The sequence below is a fragment of the Calliphora vicina genome, chromosome 1 (assembly GCF_958450345.1).
Source record: "Calliphora vicina chromosome 1, idCalVici1.1, whole genome shotgun sequence".
Classification (NCBI taxonomy): domain Eukaryota; kingdom Metazoa; phylum Arthropoda; class Insecta; order Diptera; family Calliphoridae; genus Calliphora; species Calliphora vicina.
Window position 1 is genome coordinate 100,560,752 of NC_088780.1, and position 26,877 is coordinate 100,587,628.

The 26,877-nt window shown below is 30.6% G+C and overlaps 4 protein-coding genes across 6 annotated transcripts; all 4 read left to right on the top strand.

The window, feature by feature from the left end:
* Positions 1 to 1,604: 1,604 nt before the first annotated feature.
* On the top strand, positions 1,605 to 2,437 carry LOC135950618 (uncharacterized). Its single transcript, XM_065500151.1, has one exon. It carries the CDS (start codon positions 1,753 to 1,755, stop codon positions 2,155 to 2,157), a length of 405 nt encoding a protein of 134 aa, XP_065356223.1. The 5' UTR covers positions 1,605 to 1,752; the 3' UTR covers positions 2,158 to 2,437.
* Positions 2,438 to 6,535: 4,098 nt separating this feature from the next.
* Positions 6,536 to 7,737, top strand: LOC135950633 (uncharacterized). Its single transcript, XM_065500166.1, has 3 exons — positions 6,536 to 6,757; positions 6,827 to 7,312; positions 7,372 to 7,737. The coding sequence occupies exons 1-3, from the start codon at positions 6,704 to 6,706 to the stop codon at positions 7,705 to 7,707; spliced, it is 876 nt and encodes a 291-aa protein (XP_065356238.1). The 5' UTR covers positions 6,536 to 6,703; the 3' UTR covers positions 7,708 to 7,737.
* A 3,911-nt stretch (positions 7,738 to 11,648) lies between these two features.
* On the top strand, positions 11,649 to 12,836 carry LOC135950638 (uncharacterized). Its single transcript, XM_065500170.1, has 3 exons — positions 11,649 to 11,782; positions 11,884 to 12,369; positions 12,429 to 12,836. Exons 1-3 carry the CDS (start codon positions 11,669 to 11,671, stop codon positions 12,765 to 12,767), a joined length of 939 nt encoding a protein of 312 aa, XP_065356242.1. The 5' UTR covers positions 11,649 to 11,668; the 3' UTR covers positions 12,768 to 12,836.
* A 5,575-nt stretch (positions 12,837 to 18,411) lies between these two features.
* On the top strand, positions 18,412 to 23,554 carry LOC135963410 (uncharacterized). 3 transcript variants are annotated; one of them, XM_065515245.1, is made up of 3 exons: positions 18,412 to 18,503; positions 18,605 to 19,090; positions 23,058 to 23,554. In XM_065515245.1, the coding sequence occupies exons 1-3, from the start codon at positions 18,441 to 18,443 to the stop codon at positions 23,400 to 23,402; spliced, it is 894 nt and encodes a 297-aa protein (XP_065371317.1). In that variant the 5' UTR covers positions 18,412 to 18,440; the 3' UTR covers positions 23,403 to 23,554. The 3 variants fall into 3 exon arrangements, with proteins under 3 accessions (XP_065371317.1, XP_065371319.1, XP_065371318.1); XM_065515247.1 differs by lacking the exon at positions 23,058 to 23,554 and adding an exon at positions 19,150 to 19,356; XM_065515246.1 differs by lacking the exons at positions 18,412 to 18,503; positions 18,605 to 19,090 and adding exons at positions 22,311 to 22,422; positions 22,513 to 22,998.
* Positions 23,555 to 26,877: the final 3,323 nt, after the last annotated feature.

The following is a 26,877-nucleotide window of genomic DNA, read 5'->3' on the forward strand; positions in this document are numbered from 1 at the left end:
AACCACTTTGGAAAACAAAATAAATTTTGTTTACCTAAAAATATTTAAAATTTGTATTTTGAAGTATAATTTGGTGATTTGGCACAGCCGAATATAGCTCTCTAACTAGTTACCATTGAAATTGATTGTGCAGTGTTCTCATTTATCAAGCTTGGACGATATTTGAGTGATAGCTTTTTCCTTACTTAAAAATAATGATGAATAAGCAGACGATATTCACTTTTTATCAATTTCTCCTCAAGTCTAATCTCTTAGGATTTCTGGTTGATTTTTCCGTTTTGGTGTATTCAGGGACTTATAGTAAAATTTAACGGACAATATTTTTGCGGAACATTTTACATATTCTACAAAAATGTTCTCCGTAACATTTTGCATAAATTTGCTGAATACATTTTATACCTAAAATGTTCTTTAAAACAAAATTCTTAATAAATGCGAAATTAACCCTCGGCTCTCTTTTGTTATGTCTTATTTCTGACTTTCTGGTTGAATTTTCCGTTTTGGTGTTTTTAGGGACTTTGGTAAAATTTGACGGATAATATTTTTGCGGAACATTTTAACCCCTTTAATCCCTGTTGTAATGGTGTTTTTTGCTCATTTTTAAAAGAAGGACAAAAAAGACCATTCCTTGAGGATTTAGAGGGTTAACATATTCTACAAAAATATTCTCCGTAACATTTTACATAACTTTGCTGAACACATTTTATACCTTAAATGTAAGGATCACATGGTTTCTTATGACGATTAATAATAAGAATGTGCCAGAGTTGGGAAACTTTAACCCCCCCTCAAAAGTAATTCAGATGTAAGCTTTCAAAACGCCGATACACGTGACTTTTTTTTTGTCTCCTCTATCAAAATTTATTATATATAGTGTAATGAAATACATAACTTATTTGCTATATTTAAAGATATTCTGAAAACAAAGTGTACTTTTTAAGATGATCTTCAGATAAGTTTTATACTTTAAAACTTGCATTATAGCTTCCAGAGAAGCTGACAGGTTCAATATATAAGTGAATGCATCAGAGCATGTAGCTTGAGAAATTCATTGTCCAAAACACTGGCCGCGTGAATTGTAGGGTACACAAATAGACTACAACTTTCAGAAATGTTTTCATACACATATTTGTAGCCAACATTATACAATATTTTTTTTAAAAATGTTTTATTTTTCTGTTTTTTTTCACATTTTAAAATTATTGTTGAACATAAAAGGAAATTTTAGTCGCAAAATTAAATACATTCGAAGCAGTCTTTAAGTTGTTTCAAGATTCGGAAATGAATGTAGGTGGTAATCAGTGCCACTGTCAGTGTTAAATTCAACAAGATTTACTTACTAATCATGCTTTGTTTTTGTTGTTTTTACTACGTCTGTAAATAGTAAAAAGTAAACAAAACGGAAACAACAATAACAACACAAAACAATATTATAACGAATGGGGGGGACGCGAACATAACGTCATCGTTATATTTTCTATATTATTGTCTGATACAAATTATTATTATTTATTTTTTTTCTGAATTTTTACAAAAAACAGATGAAAAAAAAGTAGTTAAACCACTATTCCGGGTTTAAGAAAATAAAATTTCATATTTTAATACTCTGAACACAGCTTTCAAAACAACAGTCTAGATTTGAAACTTAAACGAAACGGTTGCAAAATAATTTTGTAATAGAAAATAAACAGTGGAATTGTGAAAGAAATTGTGTTGAATTTAAAAAGTAAATACTAAACATAAAAACTGAAAATGCCTTTAAGAAAGAAAGATGATTACATACCCATTAAGTGTGAGGGCTGGAATGGTAAATTCCATTATCCACCCGGTTCCACTAATAATGTATCAAAAGTACGCCGTTACAATCAAAACATCACCGATACCCAAAACTTCTATGGCTACACCAGTGAACCCACTATTTTACCACCCGTGTGGGATGGCACTTTCAAGAAAAGCGGTGAAGTTATAATGCAACAAGAACGTAATCGTTCGGATGATTCGGAATACTTTCAGTACAATACTGAGCCCACCATTTTACCCACCTCGTGGAATGGTGAATTTCAGCAAGATCCCAATGATGTGCGCATTTTGCCTGAAAGGAATTTCTCTGATGTTCGTGATTATGCTGAAGCTCATCGTTTTAAGCGTGTGAATTAATTTTGGAGAGAAATGGTGTAATTTGGAGCTAAAACATTTTTACAAATTCATAAATAACAACTACAACTACTATGCTAAGGAATTCTTTAAATTAAAACATGTTTCTTTATTGTTTTTGTTTAAATCATTAGATTATTATTAGATTTTAATCTAACATGACGTAGTTTTAAGACTAATTATTTATTTTTTTATGTTTAAATTATAAAAAGACGCAAAAAAAGTTTAATACCACATATTATGTAATAAATTTAACAATTAAATTTGTTTATTTAAATTTAAATATGAGGAAATTGTTATTATTATTTTGTGACTTGTTCAAGTGTGGGTTTAGTTAACTTGCTAAGCTTGTAATTGGGTAAGACTAATTCAAATTCACCCTACATTAGTCAAAGGTAAGTATAACTAGATTTATATAATTTTGCACTAAAAAGGTTCTGAATTAAAATATATTCAGTATTTGGATAACATGTTGTGATAATTTTGTGAAAATTCATAGCATAAAATGTTTATGCTGTTGTCAGTATATTTAGTGAAAATTAAAATAAATTTTGAAACAATATGCAAAAAAAATTTAAAAAAACATGTAAGAGTGTTATATTCGGCAATGCTGAATCTTATATACCCTTCAAAAAATTTTGGAAAAAAACGTTTTGGTGAAAATAAAAAATTAGGCAATACAAAATTTAAGATGAAAAAAAATGTAGATGAGAACATTGAGGTAGTCGTGGCTTTTTGATTATATCTCGGAATAAATCAAACAATTTAATAATTGGTCGGGAGAATACCTCCTTAAATAACAATTGCCAAATTATGAATCGATCTTAATTGTATTTTGTAATGTGATCTTTAGTAACATGAACTTAACATTTATAGAATTTTATATCAATATCAACATTATTCTTTACATATAAACTACTTTTGGCCAATTGAAGTTAAACCCAAACAATTTTTATAATAATTTTTTCTTTATTGATTTTGTTTTAGGAATTTAGAATAAGAATGTTGTTGGCACTGCAATATTCATTCAAAGTAGTAGCTCCATGGGAAGGGGATTGGATGATTCAATAGTTTTACCAAATATATAATACTTCATTTATTATCATACTAGCTGAACCCGATATGCATAGCTGGCCCTTAGAAAACATCTGTTTTATATTGCATCTCGATCTCGATTTTAATATACAGTGTCGAACATAGTCGGTGATCCAACCATCATTGTTAATACATGTGGTGGTATTCCGGCTGGTTCCAATGAATTCAAAAATTCAGTACGATAATTGACAACTTGTTCTTCGTTCATTACTGTGTCAATTGATATGTATTTTATTGTTTCGCCAGACAGTTTCAATTGAATTTGGTCATTGAACTTGTTAACATTATAATTTTTGGTGGCAAAATTGTACGTTCCCACAGCCAATACGAATTCTTGTAGTTGGTTGTAAGACTTAGGAATACTTTGTCGGCAACGTCTTGATTATTCATTTGCAATTGACAGAAGTCCGGAAATGAAATCTCATTTGTGGAGGGATCAATTGGAATTTTTCCATTTCCGATGTCCGACAATTGTTTTGAGAATGTTTCGGCAAATGCACAAATGTAGCTTCATTTCCAGTGAAATAAATTTGAAGGAACTTCGCATAATCATTGGGAAGCGGGAGCAATCATCCAATTCTGTGGTACATTTGGCCTTGAACTTTAAAGGTAGACATGAAGCCGCTCAGGCGGCTCAGTAACTGGTGAAATAATAACTTTACCGTTCGAACAGCACATTCCCGGGGATTCCTTAGGGAACTTCAAAACGCTGCAATGTAAGCAATGTTTGTTCATTGCGCCAAACAGTACATCCTTTTGATTCCTGTAGTCAACTTAATATAATAAATTGCCGGCAACTTTAAATCGATTCTTTCTATTGGTCGAGCCATTCGGGAATGATTGGCTTCTAGTCTTTCGATATTGAGGTGTTTCTGCAGCTCTCGATGAAGATGCACTGTGACGCATTTGCTGAAGCCTTGACTCTCGTTTTCTTTCCATTTATGAGGCTCTATACCATTGTTAACCAAACACTGAACCAAATTTCTTATGAAAATATCCTTCACTGGCAACACTTGTAAAATAACTCATGTTCGTTTTTTAATTTCGGTTTCACATATATAAGAAACTCACACATAGGCCGTGCCCGCGGGCGTACCGCTGGAGACCAATGCTCTAGACGTAGAAGCCCTTTCGAGAATTCAATATTTTGGGGTCCATATTAGACGGTCCACAGTGGCCCATTTAACGAGAAGGCGGTCAAAAGTCCATAACTTTTGATTGGATTTGAATTTTGATACGCTGGTGTTGATGGATACCAAATTAAATTCGGAATTCCTACATTATTTGATTAATGTATTTCCGGGTTTAGGTATTATAGCTATCTCTGTAGCATAATATGGAGTTAAACATAATAAATCTCAGTGCTGAGTCAGGTTACTTATTATTGTGGTAGTGATTTTGTCTATACTAGACGATTTGTACTATTAGGGGTAAATACATTATCGAAGTGCTTAGCGAATGTTTCGACTTTTTCAGTTATATGCTTCGTAATTTACCGTTGCAAAGTAGTATAGAAAAAAAAATAGAGGGAAATAAATCAGCAACTTCTAAACGCCTAGTCCGATTTCAATGAAATTTGATATGCGCAAAGAGGAAGACTTTTCGGCCAGGGCCCACTAGATCTGCGCCAACGGGTCCCCAAAGTAGGACACCTCGGGTATGTTACATTTTTAAATCGATCCTATTTCTTCGTTGGGTTCCGATTTCAAACAAATTATTGTTGGATGATTGACTCCAAAGCAGTATTCTTGGAAAAAATCCATACATGTTAGTTTTTGCTCACTAGAAAATATCAAACAGATTTTTTAGGCTCTTTTTCTAAAAAAAACATCTACAGAAAGTAAGAGTCTTTAAAAATGTATACTATGTACTAATATTTACGAGGGAGTTTGATTTGACTAGCAACAAATGTTGTCCGCCAACAACTTACACTAAATTATTTTTACATTTTTGTAACACAGTGTTATTTCTTTGTTGTTTGTTACTTGCAAATATTTACACATAATATACTTACTATATAAATATTTTTATTTATTTAATATTTAATAAACGTTTAATGGAGCAATTTGTAGTTTACCGCAATAGAAACGGAAAAAATGTGTCATACGCAAGTGGGTGTATAAATCAAATAAATACATAATAATAATTAAAATTTAAACTGAAATCAAAACAAATATCGCCAAAAAGGGAAATAAATTGTTATTATTTTTTTAAGTTAAACAAAAGTAAGCGTGCTATATTTGACTGTGTCGCATCTTATATACCCTTCAATAATGTAAAAATTAAAAAAAATTGGTTAAAAACAATGTTTGCATTAAACAAGAAAAAGAGCTATATTCGGCTGTACCGAATCTTTTATACCCTTCACCAAAGTATACTTTAAGATAAAGATTGAAAATATTTTTTTTTTAAAATTTTTTAGTGAAAAAAAAATGTAGATAGGCTGTTTATAATAGGCGGATAGGGGAAGTCATCATCTAGATCTGTGATACATTTTATACAAACGGTGACTGGTGTTCATGACTGCTCGAGTGATATCAAGACTTCATGATAGTCTTGGTACAGCTACGTTAATATTTATTAGACGGGACATCCGATAGCCATACCTTGTGATACACTTGAAATAAGTGGTCGTAATGGCATGATATTACTGACAAATTGTTATATGGCGTGAACACAATCCGTCATGTCCAATGCTATAAACCGTGGACCAAAACAGTTCTTCCCAATCTCCTTCAACCCTAATTCCTTTTTATCCCCCTCTCCAAGCAGTAGCAGTGCTGAGAACCTTAATGTCTAGTTAGTGGTTAAAGAAGACAAGTCGCGAACAGCTCTCTTCCGACGCCAGGGCACTGGTCGGTTGTAATACATCTTTTGCCTAGTTCATTTACGCAGTTACTGCACTGATCGTCCATCCCCTTAGGCGCATACTCTTGGGAATCAAATGGAACACACAATTATACAAAAACAAACAACAGTGAAAGGTCAAGAGGGGTTTATAAAATCTTTTCTTAAACGGACTTTAACTAACAACTCTCATTTTACTTATCAGTAGGTGAAATATTTTTATAAACATATTGAAAAATAATTGTGTATCATTGACAATAAAACCTTATTAATATTAAATAAATAGGTATCTAAATATAAACAATTAAACACTTGCGAATTTACCCATGGGAAGTGAGAAAAAAATGTGTAAAAAGAAACAAATTATTAAATTGTATTCATATGAAGCAATAAAATATTTTAAACTGATAAGAAAACAGACAAAGAGGCTACGAAGAAAAAGTACCCGAATTAGTTTAAGAAATTTTCACCAGAAAAATAATAATTGAAATAATAGATATTAAATGATAAGAAAAAGTTTAACTGTAATATAAAAAGCTGGAAAATGTAAGATATCGTTAGTGATTTTAATGCAATTGGAAAGAATATTAGTTATTAAAAGGCAAAAATGTACAAAGTAATTGCAGTATTCTTGTTAATTGTGGCTCTGGCAAGGGGTCAGGTGAGTTATTTACATAATTCTCATTGGATATCAAAATAAGCTAACTTAACTTTATATAATTTCTTGCAGGAACAAAATGTAACCACTTTAAGCAATAATTATCACAGCAGCTCTGTAGCACGCACCGATGATTATATTAATCTGAACCGTCAACAGTATGCGAAAACTTTACAGGATTATGAAAATCAAATGGACAAATATAGACAACTTTATGCTGGACGTATTGAAATGATTAATATAAATCTAGATATGTTGATTGATAGTCTGATCCAAAGCGAAGAACGTTTAAATCCTATGGAAGTTTTAAGTGATTTTAGCAAGGAGTGTGTCACCAAATATCGTTCTTCAATACCTACAGTAGCTTATACTAAAACCTCTATCACTAGTTGTGCAACTACAGCCAATAACCAGGTGAATAATTTGTTAAGCAATCCCCTAAGCACCAAAAATTCTTTACAAAACTATTACACCAATTACTTCGAAAAGGAGGTCACCAACTGTGGCAAGAAATTCGACAATTCCACCGCAAATTACACCATTTGCGTTACCAGTGTGGTGAGTATTTTTAATGTGAATAATTTCGACTTTATTAATAAAACTTTCATACTTTTCAGACCTCTACCACTAATACTTATACTATTAGCAATCAAAAGACTTTTGCAACTCAAATGGATGTGGCCTATTGCTCGTCCAATGCCAATATTAAGAGAGTTTTGGATTGTAGCTTTATTGTTCAAAATCGTACAATTTCCCTAATAGCTGAGGCCAATACATTGATAAATAAATGTCTGTTGGGTGAGGATGATTGCAAGCCATGCAATGATGGCTTTACTTGTCCATATGTCTATAATATTCCAGATTACGAAGTAGATTACAAAAATGCAACAATGCGAAATCCCTTCTTTGGACGTGAATATCTGAAAGATTGTTTAATGTTGAATTTATATTAAAATTATACAATTCATTTATATTTCAATAAAGAGTAAACGATACCCTGCGTTTGGGTTTACTTAGCAAAATTTCACGAGTGGTTTTGTTTTCTTAAACTAAATTTTTTTTAAAATCATCCGAAATTGTAATGGAGACTAATGGAGATATCTAATTTCATATAGTCAGTACGCAGGTGTTTTTGACTTGATATACTTTAACATAGTCTTTTAGTTGGAATCGGGGCTCCAAAGGTTGTTCATCGCGGTCCTACAAAATTTAAAAAATCACCAAAAATCAAATCAAATATCTACAAAAAATTAATATATGTATGTATGTATGGGTTACTCTTTTAGTTCAATAGGTATTTATGTTGAATTGTTTTTTTAATTTTTTACCTACTTTTTCTCGGTTTATTTTTTGGGATGTACCTCCATGGGATGCAAAATTTTTTTTATCTGCTATATTTGTATAAAATTTCAAATAATATATAAGCAAGTTCCATAGAGTTCTGTTTCCTATAAAAAGTTTCAAGCATTCATATTAGGAACATCTAAAATAGGGCATATTTTTTACACATTGTAACGTTTTTACCTTTTAAAAATGGTGGTTTATATCCTTTAAATAAACCGGATACTTTTGATGGCAAATAAAAGCAGTTTAGTAGTACAAAATTGTAACAACTCCTTATTTATTAAAATAAACACAATAATTTAAATATCCCAGCTATTAAGGCCAGCTATTAAGGAAGTATTCAATGTCTATTTTATATATCTGATCACTTGGCTAACTCTAATTGATTTATTTTGGGTCATTTGACACGTATGTCAATCATTGCTAATCTAGTGTGAAGTCAATTGTCACTTATGTGCCTCTAAGTAACCTTGAGAACTGGTAGAAACTGGTTTCATAAAGATTGGTTTGATATACATAATTCTCATACAGTTTATTTTATTTTTGCTTAAGTATACTGGCATCCTATGTAACCTAGTGTTAAGACAATTGTCACTTTAGTGTCTCTAAGTAACCCATAGTGTAGTCACTCTAAACGTGTATTGTGTAGCGCACTTTAGAAAATAGATATTTTACTTAACAGAGTAATCTATTGGAGAGTTGTTGGAGGAAGGTTTGGTCACAAGTAATCGGTTATTGGACTGTCTATGAGATGTTTCCGGTTGCACACGCACATGTTAAAATATCTAGTTATGTAGCAGATCAAGTACCATTTAAGTAGCTAGTAAGATAAATGACTTTATCTAACCGGTAAGTGAATCCAGAATCCAGCTATCAGACATTCTTATTATACCCTTCATCATGAGTGGCAAGGGTATATATAAGTTTGTCATTCCGTTGAAATATGTTGAAATCAACTTTCCGCAGCCCCCAAATAACTTACATACATGATTGATACATCAAAAAAGTATTTGTGACTATTTAACCCTTGGAGGTATAACCAGGTCTGTGCAGACCTTTTGCATATAAAAGTGTGTATAACTTTATTGTTTTTCGTGTCAGAGACAAATCCTTTCATGACTTCCTGGAGCAACATTCTCCGGACACAATGAGCGAAAAATCGAACCGATTGTGGATCCTGGTTCAGCTTAATCCAGATTTTCAAATATTTTGGTTTAAACGTAATAACCAGGTCTGTACAGACCTATGAATAATTTGAACGTTCATAAAAATTAAAAAAGGAAATTATACATATGGTAACTCTTTTATATGTATAATTTAAGGAGATTCACACATTAATAATGCATGTGCATAATTGTGGTTTCATTGCATGTATTGCTAAAAGCCGATTTGTTTACAGCATTCACAGGTCAGGGATTCGTGCCGTGAATGCCAACAAACAAATTTAAACATACTTTTAGGAGATCTGACTATGTATTTCCATACAAATTCCATATAGGTCTGCACAGACCTGGTTATATAGCGCCAAAAAATCCCTATACCTCCGAGGGTTAAAACCGGAACATCCTAGATTTTTGGCCAATTTTTTATCTATATCTGCATTACTAAGTCAATATAGACAATATGCATATCTAATGATAGATATTTCAAAGTCCACTGCAACGATGTATATAAGGCTATAGTAATGTTATGTGGTCGTACAATGGGGAAAAATATTTTTTAACCCAATTTTTTTTTTACCATAAAATTTTTTTTTGTCATACATTTTTTCACTAATAAATTGAAAAAAAAAATCTTTAAAATATTAAAGAAATGTTTAAAAAATTAAAAAAACATGTAAAACATTTTTTTTTTTAATTTTCAAAAACAATTTTGAAAAAAAAATTTTAAATTTGTTTACCTAAAAATATTTAAAATTTGTATTTTAAAGTATAATTTGGTGAAGGGTATATAAGATTCGGCACTGCCGAATATAGGTCTCTTACTTGTTTTAATATAAAACCGTCAATTGAACCCCTGCTTAGGACATGCACGTGTTAAAATAACTAGTCACGTAGCCAGTTAGTTGTCTCCTTAATTTGTAGGTAAAATCACTAGTTCGAGACAGTTTCCTAGAACTGCTGGGATGTCGTCACTTTCTACAATACACATACATACTTTAAAAACACACTTGAAATTTCCACGAATACACTGGTAATACAGTTAATCTTAATTCGAACTAACTACCGACTGCAACAGCCGCAATTTATAAACAGCGCCATCTTCCTTCTAGTAGCTTCATGAATTATCTTAAAGAAAAATCTAGAATTCTCTATTTCTAGAACTTTCAGCAGCTTCAATGTTAATGTTAGCAGCTTAAACATTAATGTTGCCATACTTACAACAATGCTAATAATTGCGTACTACCTACATTGTTGATAAGTAGAAGCATCTACTGATTGACATGTTTATAAACATAATGAATATTGCAAGCAGTCGTTAAAGGTCGTTAAATTCAAATTGATAGTGCAATTTCGTAACAATATTATATTACAAAAAACATTTATACGGGCTAGTATATATTTTTGTTTGTTTCTGAAAGAAAACATAACATATCTGTGTATTCAAAAAAATTGGCCCATTTAAGAGAATAGAGCCGCCCTCAGCCCCATCCAAACTTCCCCAATTTTGAAGGAAAATTTAAAATTTATCTAAAAATGTCTTAAAACAGCGAGCTGTATTGCATTACATTTTGAGAATTAAGCGTGGCAGCTTGTTTTTTTGCTAGTAAACTAAGCTCTATAGAGCATTATGAAATTGTTGGTCGTAGAAGTGCGGACCTGTTCGGAAATGTATAACCGTCCTGCACTAATGTGTTATTTATATATCGCTTCCTTAGAAGTAGTTTTGAGGGTGGCAATTTCAAACAAGATTAATTGATTAAAGATCTGGTTCCAAAACCATTCGAATGAAGGGGTACTGGCTTCGTAACGATTTCATAGAACTTGTTCCGAAGGTGAGAATTTCAAATAAAAATCATTTGACGTAACGCCAACTAAAATTGGTACTTAGAGCTACTTAGTTGTGGAACTAATATTGTTCTTCCAAAATATAATTTTTGCAATTATTTCAAATTTTGTAGCAAACTTAAAACAAAAAAAAATTTATGTTAAATTGGGTTTATAAAACCTTCTCTTAAACGGACTTTAACTAAAAACAGCAAAACTCTCATTCAACAGATAAGGCAGGTGAAATATTTTTATAAACATATAGAAAATTGTTGTGTGTATCAATGACAATAAAACCTTATTAATATTAAATAAATAGGTATCTAAATTTAAACAATTTAACACTTGCGAATTTATCAATGGGAAGTGAGAAGAAAAATGTGTAAACCGAAAAAAATTATTAAATTTTAATCATGTGAAGCAATAAAATATTTTAAACTGATAAGAGAACAGACAGACAAAGAGGCTACGAAGAAAAAGTACCCGAATTAGTTTAAGAAATTTTCACCAGAAACATAAAAATTGATATAAAAGAAATTAAATGATAAGAAAAAGTTTCAACGATGATATAAAAAGCTGGAAAATGTTAGATATCGTTAGTGATTTTAAGGCAATTGGGAAGAAAAGTAGTTTAATGCCAAAAATGTACAAAGTAATTGCAGTATTGTTGTTAATTGTGTCCCTGGCAAGGGGTCAGGTGAGTTATTTACTTAATTCTTAAGAATTACCAGTCCTTCCAGGGATTATCATGGCAGGATATAAAAACAAGTGAATTTAACTCTATATAATTTCTTGCAGGAACAAAATGTAACCACTTTAAGCAATAATTATCACAGCAGCTCTGTAGCACGCACCGATGATTATATTAATCTGAACCGTCAACAGTATGCGAAAACTTTACAGGATTATGAAAATCAAATGGACAAATATAGACAACTTTATGCTGGACGTGTTGAAATAATTAATATAAACCTAGATATGCTGATTGATGGTCTGATCCAAAGCGAAGAACATTTAAATCCTATGGAAGTTTTAAGTGATTTTAGCAAGGAGTGTGTCACCAAATATCGTTCTTCAATACCTACAGTAGCTTATACTAAAACCTCTATAACTAGTTGTGCAACTACAGCCAATAACCAGGTGAATAATTTGTTAAGCAGTCCGCTAAGCACCAAAAATTCTTTACAAAACTATTACACCAATTACTTCGAAAAGGAGGTCACAAACTGTGGCAAGAAATTCGACAATTCCACCGCAAATTACACCATTTGTATTACCAGTGTGGTGAGTATTTTTAATGCAATTCATTTCGCTTTTATTTATAAAACTTTTATACTTTTCAGACCTCTACTACAAATACTTATACTATTAGCAATCAAAAGACTTTTGCCACTCAAATGGATGCAGCCTATTGCTCGTCCAATGCCAACATTAAGAGAGCCTTGGATTGTAGTTTTATTGTTCAGAATCGTACAATTTCCCTAATAGCTGAGGCCAATACATTGATAAATAAATGTCTGTTGGGTGAGGATGATTGCAAGCAAGATTGTAATGATGGCTTTACTTGTCCAGATATCTATAGTATTCCTTATTACGAAGTTGATTACAAAAATGCAACAATGAGAAATCCCTTCTTTGGACGTGAATATCTGAAAAATTGTTTAATGTTGAATATACATTAGATTTATACAATTTATTTATATTTCAATAAAGATTAAACTATACCCTGTGTTTGGGGTTACTTAACAAAATTTCACGAGTGTTTTTGTTTTCTTAAACTAAATTTTTTTTAAAATCATCCGAAATTTTAATGGAAACTAATAGAGATATCTTAATAAAATTTCATATAGTCAGTACGCAGGTGTTTTTGACTTGATATACTTTTACATAGTATTTCAGTTGGAATGGGGGCTAGTGGGCGGCTCCAAAAGTTGTTCACCTAGGTCCTACAAAATTACATTTTAAAAAAGTTATCTTTTTTAGTTCAATAGGTATTTATGTTTAATTTTTTTTTAGATTAGGAACATCTAAAATAGAGCATATTTTTTGCATATTGTTTTTTTACCTTTTAAAAATGGTGGTTTATTTCCTTTAAATAAACCGGATACTTTTGATGGCAAATAAAAGCAGTTTAGTAATACAAAATTGTAACAACTCCTTATTTATTAAAATAAACACACCAATTTAAATATCCCAGTTGTTAAGGAAGTAGTAAATGTCTCTTTTATATATCTGATCACTTGGCTAACTCCGATTGATTTATTTTGGGTCATTTGACACGTATGTACTGTTTGTAGAGGAGAGAGAAGTCAATTGTTTAATTTATACATCCCTGGTAATCTAATGTGAAGTCAATTGTCACTTATGTGCCTCTAAGTAACCTAGAGTGAAACTGGATTCATTAAGATTGTGTTGAAATACACAAGTTTATTTTTGCTTAAGTGTACTGGCATCCTATGTAACCTAGTGTTAAGACAATTGTCACTTTAGTGTCTCTGAGTAACCTATAGTGTAGTTACTTTAAGCGTTTATTGTGTAGTGAGCTTTAGAAAGTAGTTATTTTACTTAACAGGAGTAATCTATTGGAGAGTTGTTGAAGGAAGGTTTGGTCACAAGTAATAGGTTATTGGACTGTCTATGAGATGTTTTTATAACTGACTATTTGAAGTCAATGCTTCCGCTTGTCACCATAATTTTTAGGTAAAATCCCTAGTTCGTGACAGTCTCCTCAAAAAATGCTGGGATGAAGTCACTTTCTACAATACACATACTTACATTATACACTTTAAAAACACACTTGACAATTTCATACACTGGTAATACAGTTAATGTGAATTCGAACAGCGCATATGATAAACTAACTACCGACTGCAACAGCCACAATTTATACACAACGCCATCTTCCTTCCAGAAGCTCCATGAATTATCTTAACGGACAAAACTAGAATGCTCTATTTCTAGAACTTTCAGCAGCTTCAATGTTAATATCAGCAGCTTAAACATTTAGTGTTGCCATACTTACAAACAATGCTAATAACTGCGTGATATCTATCAACATTGTTGATAAGTAGAAGCATCTACAGATGCACATGTTTATAAACATAATGAATGTTGAAAGCAGTCGTTACAGGTCGTTAAATTCAAATTGATAGTGCAATTTCGTAAGAATATTATATTACAAAAACCATGTATACGGGCTAGTATATATTTTTGTTTGTTTCTGAAAGAAAACTTAGCCTAAAGGCGCCCTATCCAAACTTGGCCAATTTTGAAGAAACATTTTAAATTTATCTAAAAATGTCTTAAAACAGTGAGCTGTATTGTATTATATTTTGAGAATTAAGTGTGGTAGTTTCAAATATTTTCTATTTTCAATTATATAGTAGGTTCCCAGGAACCTGTTCCAAAAGCCCTAGTTCTAGAAAATAAAAAAAATAAAACAAAATTTTAAATTTCTATTTTGTGTTATAACTAAAATTACGAAAGCTATTATTTGTTCCGAAAATTAACTTGGTGATAAGCTGGAAAGCAATCAGCAAACGTGTCTAATCAAGAAATGAAATCTATCTGCGAATCTATGAAATTTATGGTCGTAGAAGTACGGACCTGTTCGGAAATGCATAACCGTCCTGCAGATGATGTGCGTCTCAGATTAGTTGCACTAATGCAGAAGCTGTTTGTTGCCCAAAACTCAATTAAAAATTTCATTGCATCATACTTTTCATCGTGGGCATTTAACAAACGTTAAATACGTATTTCCAAAAAATGATAAGCCATAATTTTAAAATATATTTTTTTGTGATGTTAATAAAAGAAACAAAAACTAGTTTCAAATAACAATGATGGAAGAACTAGTTCTATAACTGTTCTTAAAAAGATGTATTATTTATATATCGCTTCGGTAGAAGTAGTTTTGAGGGTGACAATTTCAAACAAAATTAATTGATTAAAGAACTGGTTCCAGAACCAGTTTAAGGGTTAAGGGTTAATTTACATTTCTTTGCTGTTATTGTAAATACTAGACTTCATATTATATTTTTCTTAAGTTTCATCAAAATCGGTTCAAAAGTATATAACATTTCGATATGTTTTCATTAGAAATTCCAAATATTGAAAAATTTTACCCTTGACCTTCACGATTTAAGGGTTAACGTTTTCCGATTTTAGGAAAACTTTCAGACTATATTTAGAATTACCTGAACTATAATATTCTGAACAGATTTTACTTAAAATTAATAACAGTTAAGAAATTGGGCTCATTAGCCAAAATATGGCCAAAAACTATAGGAGGTATTGACATATTTTTTCACATTTTTATTCCCTATTATGTTGTAAATAAATCCCCATGTGATGATCAAAAAATTCTGAAATTAGTTTAAAAAATTTTTTTAAAATTTGAAATTGGAGTTTTGAAACTGCGTTAAAAAAATATTTTTTTTTGTTCTACCTGCGAATAGGTTAACTCTATCCTATGAATATAAAAACTCATATACAAGTAAATATGGATATATTTTAAGTAAAAATTAACTTTTGTTTTAATATTTCTCAAAATATGTTAATTTTGTTCCTACATTTCTTGTTCTAGTGGCCTAGAGATTTTTTAAAACCTTTAATATTTTTTAACCAATTTTTGTCTTTTATTTCTTACTAGCTGACCCGACAGACGTTGTCCTGTCCAAGCCACAACAGCATACATGTAAATCAATGTACATATTTTGAGTTTTTATATAAGTAATCGAATTTTGTTAAGAAATATAAGTGATCACAGATCGAGCTCTTTTTCTTGATTAAACGCTTATTGTCCAAGTTATTAGCGAATTTAGATATTTTGAGTTTTTATATAAAAAATCGAGTTTTTGTCAGAAATATGAGTGATCATTAGCTTCTTCTTGATTAAACGCTTAGATATGTTGAGTTTTTATATAATAAAATTCGATTTTTGTTCAGAAATATGAGTGATCACAGATCGAGCTCCTTTTCTTGATTAAACGCTTATTGGCCAAGTTATTAGCGAATTTAGATATTTTGTGTTTTTATATAAAAAATCGAGTTTTTGTCAGAAATATGAGTGATCACAGATCGAGCTTCTTTTCCTGATCAAACGGTTAGATATTTTCAGTTTTCATATAAAAAATCGATTTTTGTTCAGAAATATGAGTGATCGCAGATCGATCTCCTTTTCTTGATTAAACGCTTATTGGCCAAGTAATTAGCGATTTCAGATAGTGTGAGTTTTTATATAAAAAATCGATTTTTGTTCAGAAATATGAGTGATCGCAGATCGATCTCCTTTTCTTGATTAAACGCTTATTGGCCAAGTTATTAGCGAATTTAGATATTTTGAGGTTTTATATAAAAAAATCGATTTTTGTTAAGAATATGAGGATCACATATCGAGCTCCTTTTCTTGATTCAACGCTTATTGGCCAAGTTATTAGCGAATTTAGATATTTTGATTTTCGAGCTAATTTTCTTGATTAAATGCTTATTGGCCAAGTTATTAACGATTTTAGATATTGTGAGTTTTTATATAGAAAATCGATTTTTGGGCAACGCAAATAGAAACACTCATCGTTTCTCGGATGGACCTAATGTGTCGTTGGAAAATAAATGGGGAAACCTGGAACTGGAATGCCTTGTTTCCGCCGTTGGAATTTCTTTGACGATTGATTCCATGTATAATATCTTGGTATTTCGGAGTATAGCAGCGTTCAGCCAAATTTATCATTCCGGCACATATCAAAAAATCTGGTCAATGTTTTAGATGGCGGTCGATCAACCATTTTCCAGATGCAATGTCACTACCTTTGGTCACATATTTATAGCATTTGATAAGTGGGCGTATTAGTGAGCGTATTATTGGGCGGAAGAAACTTTTGTGGACTATTGCGAACATTTAAAAAAATTATCCAAATCGGTCCAGGCGTTCTGCGATTTTAGATATATCGAAAAGTGGACGTGGTAAATTTTTTTACGAATTTTACTACGAACATTTAAAAGCAAATTAGGCAAATAACCATTTTTCGATTGTAGATAAATCGAAAATAGTGGACGTATAACTGGGCGTGGTCAATTTTTCCTTCAGTAAAAACTTAAATTGGATAACTACGAACATTTAAACAAAAAATTAGCCAAATCGGTGTAGCCGTTTTCCGATTTTAGATAAATCGAAAAAAGTGGGCGTGGCCAAGCTAAAAATTTGTTTGGTGGTATTTTTGGTTATTACGAAAGTTGTCAGCGGGTACCGTTTCAACATTTTAAAAAAATTAATTCTAAGGGACACTCTATATATATTCTGGATCCTTATAGATAGGGGAGTCGATAAGCCATGTTCGTCTGTCCGACTATCTGTCTGTTGAATTCAACTTTCAGAAGCCCCCAAATAACTTACATACTCGATTCATACATCAATATCTCCGGAATTCATCCGGCCCGATTGCTATTTTAAATCGAAAAAATCGGTCCACAAATGGCTGAACAACCTCGATTTTTTACCTATATCTGGATTAGTAAGTCATTGATATAGACAGCATGGATATATGTTGATAGATATTTCAAAGACCTTTGCAACGACGTATATAAGACCATAATAAGTTGGACCTACAATTAGTCAACATTTTTTTTTAGTAAATATAAAAAAAAATTTAAATTTAAAAAAACAATTCGAAAAATTTTTTTTTACAAAAACAACTTTGGAAAAAAAAAATTGTTTACCTAAAAATATTTTAAATTTTTATTTTCAAGTATCATTTGGTGAAGGGTATATAAGATTCGGCATAGCCGAATATAGCTCTCTTACTTGTTGTGGAACTAATATTGTTTTTCCTATATAATTTTAGCAATTATTTCAAATTTTGTAGCGAACTTAAAATCCAAAATTTTAAGTTAAATTGGATTTATAAAACCATCTCTTAAACGGACTTTAACTAAAAACCGCAAAACTCTCATTCAACTGATAAGGTAGGTGAAAAATTTTAAAAATATTACATATAGAAAAATGTGTGTGTCTCAATGGCAATAAAACCTTATTAATATTAACTAAATCTAAAATTAAACAATTTAACACTTGCGAATTTATCAATGGGAAGTGCGAAAAAAATGTGTAAACAGAAACAAACTATAAAATTTTATTCATGCAATAAAATATTTTAAACTGATAAGACAATAGACAGACAGACAAAGAGGCTACGAAGAAAAAGTACCCAAATTAGTTTAAGAAATTTTCAGCAGAAAAATAATAATTGAAATAATAGATATTAAATGATAAGAAAAAGTTTAACTGTAATATAAAAAGCTGGAAAATGTAAGATATCGTTAGTGATTTTAAGACAATTGGAAAGAATATTAGGTATTGAATGCCAAAAATGTATAAAGTAATTGCCTTATTGTTGTTAATTGTGGCTCTGGCAAGTGGTCAGGTGAGTTATTTACTTATTTCTTAAGAATTACCAGTCCTTCCAGGGATTATCATGGCAGGATATAAAAACAGGTGAACTTAACTCTATATAATTTCTTGCAGGAACAAAATGTAACCACTTTAAGCAATAATTATCACAGCAGCTCTGTAGCACGCACCGATGATTATATTAATCTGAACCGTCAACAGTATGCGAAAACTTTACAGGATTATGAAAATCAAATGGACAAATATAGACAACTTTATGCTGGACGTGTTGAAATAATTAATATAAATCTAGATATGCTGATTGATGGTCTGATCCAAAGCGAAGAACGTTTAAATCCTTTAGAAGTTTTAAGTGATTTTAGCAAGGAGTGTGTCATCAAATATCGTTCTTCAATACCTACAGTAGCTTATACTAAAACCTCTATCACTAGTTGTGCAACTACAGCCAATAACCAGGTGAATAATTTGTTAAGCAGTCCTCTAAGCACCAAAAATTCTTTACAAAACTATTACACCAATTACTTCGAAAAGGAGGTCACAAACTGTGGCAAGAAATTCGACAATTCCACCGCAAATTACACCATTTGTGTTACCAGTGTGGTGAGTATTTTTAATGCGACTAAATTCGACTTTATTAATAAAACTTTTATACTTTTCAGACCTCTACTACAAATACTTATACTACTTATTAGCAATCAAAAGACTTTTGCCACTCAAATGGATGCAGCCTATTGCTCGTCCAATGCCAACATTAAGAGAGCTTTGGATTGCAGTTTTATTGTTCAGAATCGTACAATTTCCCTTATAGCAGAAGCCAATGTATTGATAAATAAATGTCTGTTGGGTGAGGATGATTGCAAGCCATGCAGTGATGGCTTTACTTGTCCAGATATCTATAATATTCCTCATTACGAAGTTGATTACAAAAATGCAACAATGAGAAATCCCTTCTTTGGACGTGAATATCTGAAAGATTGTTTAATGTTGAATATACATTAGATTTATACAATTTATTTACATATATTTCAATAAAGAGTAAACTATACCCCGCATTTAGGGTTACTTAGCAAAATTTCATGAGTGTTTTTGTCTTTCTTGAAATTATTAATGGATGTTCAATATCAAATAATCAAAATTTTCAAAGCAGTCACATAGTTTAATAAGATCCTTAGGTTCGAGGAGAAACCGGGAACAGCCAAAACAAATGGATGAAAATTCAGATAATTTTACAAACAAAAAAAAAATGATTTTACAAACATCTACATATATTTTAAAAATGAATTGAAATAGTAGTGAAATGAAGCAAATAGTAGTAGGAAAATGCAAGGTCTGGACTACAAGGCGGTTGAGGCAAAACTTCTTAACCACTAACAGGTATTGCAATATGTAGCCTAGCCTTGCACAGTGGGGCAGAATCGAAACTTTTTTTGGAAATAAATCTTGCATTTCTAAACGGCTGGTTGGGAATAAAATTTGAAGTGGTCATAGCCAAGGAGAATTCGAGATTAAGTTATTAAAATGGGACGTACAAATGCTCCAGGGGCGGCGCTATGGGGGCTCAATTTAGGGTACCCTAGACATGTAAAATTTTTAAACACGTGCCATTTTTGAAAGGTTGAATTTTAAAAGTGGCATATTATTGAATCTAATTGAGATATTGAATTGAAATTTTATTTGAAAGACCAAAAATAAATTTATCTAAACAAAAAATTAGTTCGGAATAAATGTGGATCAAATTGGTCCTAAATTTGCAATACTATTAAAATTTTGATACAAATTTTAGTTTTATATAAATAAAAATCAAATGTCGTTCGTTGGTAATTGCATCAGTAGAGAACGGCCGGACCGATTTAGAAATTTTTTTTTTTTAAATGTTAGACTTAGATTTTTACGGAATGAAAAATTGACCACGCCCACTTTTACGCCCAATTTTTTCGATTTATGTAAAATCGGAAAACTGCTACATCGTTTGTTTAAATGATCATAGTAATCCAATCCAATTTTACTGAAAGAAAAATTCACCACTCCAATTTTTTTTCGATATATCTAAAATCACAGGAGGCCTGGAATGATTCAACTAATTTTTTTAATGTTCGCAATACATAGTCCGCAAAAGTTTTTACATAAATAAAAATTATCCACGTCCACTAATACGCCCACTTATTAAATACATCTGCAAAATACATCGGTCTGTGATCAATGATATTTCAGACCAAAATTCGATTACTTATATAAAAACTCAATAGCTTAAATCGATAATAACTTGGCCAATAAGCGTTTAATCAATAAAAGGAGTTCGATATGTGATCATTCATATTTCTTACCAAAATTAAATTTTTTATATAAAAACTTAAAATATCTAAATTCGCTAATAACTTGGCCAATAAGCGTTAAATCAAGAAAAGCAGCTCGATCTGTGATCACTCATATTAAAATATATAACTTGGACAATAAGCGTTTAATCAAAAAAAGGAGCTCGATCTGTGATCACTCACATTTGGGGCCAAAAATCTATTTTTTATATAAAAACTCAAAATATCTAAATTCGCTTATAACTTGGCCAATAAGCGTTTAATCAAGAAAAAGAGCTCGATCTGTGATCACTCATATTTTTGACCAAAATTCAATTTTTTATATAAAAACTCGAAATATCTAAATTCGCTAATAACTTGGCCAATAAGCTTTTAATCAAGAAAAGGAGTTTGATCTGTTATCACTCATATTTCTGGCCAAAAATCGATTTTTTATATAAAAACTCAAAATATCTAAATCCTCTAATATATTGGCCAATAAACGTTTAATCAAGAAAAGCAGCTCGATCGGTGATCACTCATATTTCTGACCAAATATCGATTTTTTATATAAAAACTCAAAATAAGCGTTTAATCAAGAAAAGGAGCTCGATCAGTGATCACTCAAATTTCTAACCAAAAATCGATTACTTACATATATAAAAACTCAAAATATGTACATTGATTTACATGTATTCTGTTGTTGCAAGACTTAGGTTTTTGACAAGAAACTTAGGTTCTTTGTCTCTCAGTAGCGCATCTATGTATATTTTATTCTATGCCCTATATGAATAAAAATTATCATTCAATAATACGTTTTTTCCTTTTTAACTATTTTTACCATTTTCAAACCGTTTCCCACAAATTCACAAATCGAACACAAGCATTTTTTAACTTGCACAGGACTACGTCTGTAGGGTCAGCTAGTTTCAAATAAAAATCATTGGACGTAACCCCAAACTAAAATGAATAGCAGGTACATGCGTTCTAGAGCTACTTAGTTGTGGCACTGATATTGTTTTTCCTATATAATTTTAGCAATTATTTCAAATTTTAAATATTTAACTTAAAATCCAAAAATTTTAAGTTAAATAGGGTTTATAAAACCTTCTCTTAAACGGACTTTAACTAAAAACCGCAAAACTCTCATTCAACTGATAAGGCAGGTGAAATATTTTTATAAACATATAGAAAATTGTGTGTGTGTATCAATAACAATAAAACCTTATTAATATTAACTAAATAGGTATCTAAATTTAAACAATTTAACACTTGCGAATTTTTCAATGGAAAGTGAGAAGAAAAATGTGTAAACAGAAACAAATTATTAAATTTTATTCATGTGAAGAAATAAAATATTTAAAAACTGATAAGACAACAGATAGACAGACAGACAAAGAGGCTACGAAGAAAAAGCACCCGAATTAGTTTAAGAAATTTTCAGCAGAAAAATAATAATTGAAATTAAAGATACTAAATGATAAGAAACAGTTTCACGTGTGATATAAAAAGCTGGAAAATGTAAGATATCGTTAGTGATTTTAAGGCGATTGGGAAGAAAAGTTGTTATTGAAATTAATGCCAAAAATGTACAAAGTAATTGCAGTATTCTTGTTAATTGTGGCCCTGGCAAGGGGTCAGGTGAGTTATTTACTTAATTCCTAAGAATTAACAGTCATTACAGGCAGGATATAAAAACAGGTGAACTTAATTCTATATAATATCTTGCAGGAACAGAATGTAACCACCTTAAGATATAATTATCACAGCAGCTCTGTAGCACGCACCGATGATTATATTAATCTGAACCGTCAACAGTATGCGAAAACTTTACAGGATTATGAAAATCAAATGGACAAATATAGACAACTTTATGCTGGACGTGTTGAAATAATTAATATAAACCTAGATATGCTGATTGATGGTCTGATCCAAAGCGAAGAACATTTAAATCCTATGGAAGTTTTAAGTGATTTTAGCAAGGAGTGTGTCACCAAATATCGTTCTTCAATACCTACAGTAACTTATACTAAAACCTCTATCACTAGTTGTGCAACTACAGCCAATAACCAGGTGAATAATTTGTTAAGCAGTCCTCTAAGCACCAAAAATTCTTTACAAAACTATTACACCAATTACTTCGAAAAGGAGGTCACCAACTGTGGCAAGAAATTCGACAATTCCACAGCAAATTACACCATATGTGTTACTAGTGTGGTGAGTATTTTTAATGCAACTCATTTCGCTTTTATTTATAAAACTTTTATACTTTTCAGACCTCTACTACAAATACTTATACTATTAGCAATCAAAAGACTTTTGCCACTCAAATGGATGCAGCCTATTGCTCGTCCAATGCCAACGTTAAGAGAGCTTTGGATTGCAGTTTTATTGTTCAGAATCGTACAATTTCCCTTATAGCAGAAGCCAATGCATTGATAAATAAATGTCTGTTGGGTGGGGATGATTGCAAGCCATGCAATGATGGTTTTACTTGTCCAGATGTCTATAATATTCCATACTACGAAATTGATTACAGAAATGCAACAATGAGAAATCCCTTCTTTGGACGTGAATTTCTGAAAGATTGCTTAATGTTGACTACAAAGTATACCCACTAGTCCAACTCTCAATTTTTTCAAATTACTCTCTCACATATACTGGTACCGTGTGACCTCAGAGAAATGTAAACAAATGAAATGTCTTGAAATTTTAACTTTTAATTTTTGATAAAATAAAGTTTTTTTACACATTATTAATTTAACACATACAATTTTATATTTTTCTTAAACACTTTTAGCACACTGTCATTGTTAAAAAGTTTCTATTTTGAACAAATCAAGAAAAAAATAAGGGTACTCATTTAAACGCTTAAGTTTCCCATTTGTTCAATTGTGCAAATTTGCGTGACGTGTTTTATGAACCCACCGTTTCAATTTTGTGCAAGTTTATGCATTAAATTTCTCTCTATTTGATAAAAATGTCAAATAAAAATAAATTGACAAAAACTTTAAAAAAAATTTTCAAATTGTATAAATTTAAACTCTAGAAATGTTGAATGAACGTTAAATCTTTGGAATAAACGATGGTATACATAGTTTGGAAGAATTTGTTTATGTTCTAGCTGTTGGTTAATGTTTCCATACACAATGCCATTCAATCCAATCATTCTGTTCCAAAGATACACAATTTTCACATGAACAAAATATTTATATTTTATTTGATTTTTATTTTTCATAAATAAAAGTAAACAAAAGCAGCTGATTCATCAATTGCACAACAAATTCAAGTTTGCGAGTCGAAATTGTCGCGCAAACTTATCGGGGTTGTGCAAACGAATTTCCATACATTTTTTGACAGTTCATTTGCGAGAGTGTAAAAATGCACAGATTGCACAGTTTGCGAGGCTTTTAAGCGTTTACATGAGGACCCTTAATATTTTTGAAAATTCTAACATGTAATTTTTTGTTATTGTAGAATTTAAACTATATACAGTTTAAATTCTATAGGAAAGAGTTAAAATTTTTGGTATCGAAAATTCATAAAAACTCAAATTTTGAACATAGGGCGTATGTGAAACGGTAGCAAAGTTCTATTGTAAATTACAATTTTCCAATGGTAGAAAAATTTCATAATTTTGCTGTGGTATCAAAAATTTACTTTCCCTCGTACTTTTTTATTATTATTGAATAGATAATTTTCGTAATTTAAAACACAAAAAATCACAAAAATGTGTTTTCAATTACGAAAATTATCTATTCAATAATTTTTGTATTTGAAATTCAACCAATAACGAAAATTGTATATTCAATTGTCAAAATAATCAAATTCAAAACTCAAAATTCAGTAGAAAATATCAAGAAATTTTGTTTTTGAGCCAATGAATACTTGATTTAATTATGAAATAATTTAAACCAGTTCAATATGTGACAAATATTTGAATTGAAACGGTTGAAGAAATAGTTTTTTCTGTGTACAATATCAAATATTTATTCAAATCAATCACATAGGTTAATAAGGTTCTTAGGTTCGAGAGGAACAAAAAAAAAAGATTTTACAAATATCTATATTTTAAAAATGAATTGAAATAGTAGTGAAATGAAGTAAAAGTAGTAGGATAATGCAAGGTCTGGACTCAAATTAGGGTACCCTGGACATGTAAAATTTTTAAACACGTGCCATTTTTGAAAGATTGAGTTTTAAAAGTGGCATATTATTGAATCTAATTGAGATATTGACTTGAAATTTTATTTGTAAGACCAAAAATAAACTATCTAAACAAAAAAATTAGTTCGGAATAAATGTGGATCAAATTGGTCCTAATACAAAATTTTATTTTTAGAAACTCAATAAATATGTAATAAAATCGTTATTTATTGACAAAACTAAATTAAATTTTCAACGTTTTTTAAAATTGTTATTCTAAATAACAAAGTGTAAAAAAACTTGTCAAAAGATGAAAGGGAATTCCGCAATTCCAAAAAATTTTAGTGAAAATCCCTAAAATGGTATTTTTTACAATTTTGTCCATTGCATCCACATTTCCTTCGGGACTGGGAAAATGCTTTGGGGATAAATAGGGAACATATCAAGGTTTCCAAAGCTGCTTTCATGTGGCCCATTGTTTAAATTTTGATAAAAAATAGGTCAATTTCCGAAGAGCGTTAGGCCGACGTATTCGAAAAATGGAACATATTTTTTATACAAAAATAGTTATATGTTCATAAAATTGTTTTTTTTTTAATAAAAAAAGAGTTAGGTCACATTTTCGCCCAAAAAAACAGCAAAAATTTACTAAATATTGATTTTTTGAATTTTTAAATTGAAAATCGTTTATTTTTGGATTCATAATCGATATTGCTCTGAAATCTTTTGTATATCATTGGTAATTTAGCTGTCTAACTAGCAAATAAAAAATCGACTCCATTCGGTCCAAAAGTACGCTCTATATTTTTAAAAAAGCGGACCAAGTTATGGCAAAATTTTAAAATTTAAATTTTAAAATGCCTATAACTTGGAAATTTATCTCTTGGCACACGCCAGCATGTATTTTTAAGGCCTAGCTGGTGTGCAATATAAATGAGTTTATTAAACAAAATGAATATTTAAATTGTTGTGTAAATTTTGTTAAAACTACTTGGCGCTTTTATTTGCAATTTAACAGAACCCGGTTTATTTAAAGAAAATAAACCACCGTTTTTAAAAGGTAAAACGTAAAAATATGATTTTTTTTAATAAAAAACTGTTGAAGAAATTATTCATTATTATTATTATTAAATTATTCATTATTCAGAAATTATTCACTATGACATCATTAGCAATGATGTCATAGTGCCGCAAACTGGGCGACTACTGATCTCTGCAGGCACTTTGGCGATTCGCTAATAACTGTCTGCAACAAATGTATGTTTTGGAATAATTATCGACGAAGTTATTGTTAATACACAAAACATTTCAGTTGAAAATTCTAATAATTATGAAACCTATATATTGTAAGAACTCGAATAGCCTCCAAACTAAAAAGTCCCAGAAGTTAAGCAAGTAGTCAATGTATCCCTTAAAAACAGTAATTGTCACTAAGGTCTGATTACTTATTTATTTTTGGGTCATTTGACATGTATGTGCTCTTTGTAGTGCAGAGAGAAATCAATTGGATACTTTATACAACCCCGGTAATCTAGCGTGAAGTCAATTGTCACTTAATGATCTAGAAGTGTAGTAATTTTAAACGTTTATATACACACTGGTTTTATACAAATTGTGTTGACATAATTCTCATACAGTTTATTTTCTTTTTGCTTGAGTATACTGACATCCCACCTAGCAAGAAGCCAACTGTCACTTTAGTGTATCTAAGTAACCTAGAGTGTAGTCACTTTAAATGTTTATTTTGTACTGCACTTTAGAAAGTAGTTATTTTACCCATCAGAAGTAATATATTGGAAAGTTGTAAGAGGAAAGTTTGTTTTGAAAAAAATCGGTTATTGGACTGACTATAAGATTTCTTGTTAACTGATTATTTAAGGTGATTTACATGTTAAAACAACTAGTAATAACTGATCAAGTAGCAAGTTAGATAGCTAGTAAGGTAACTGA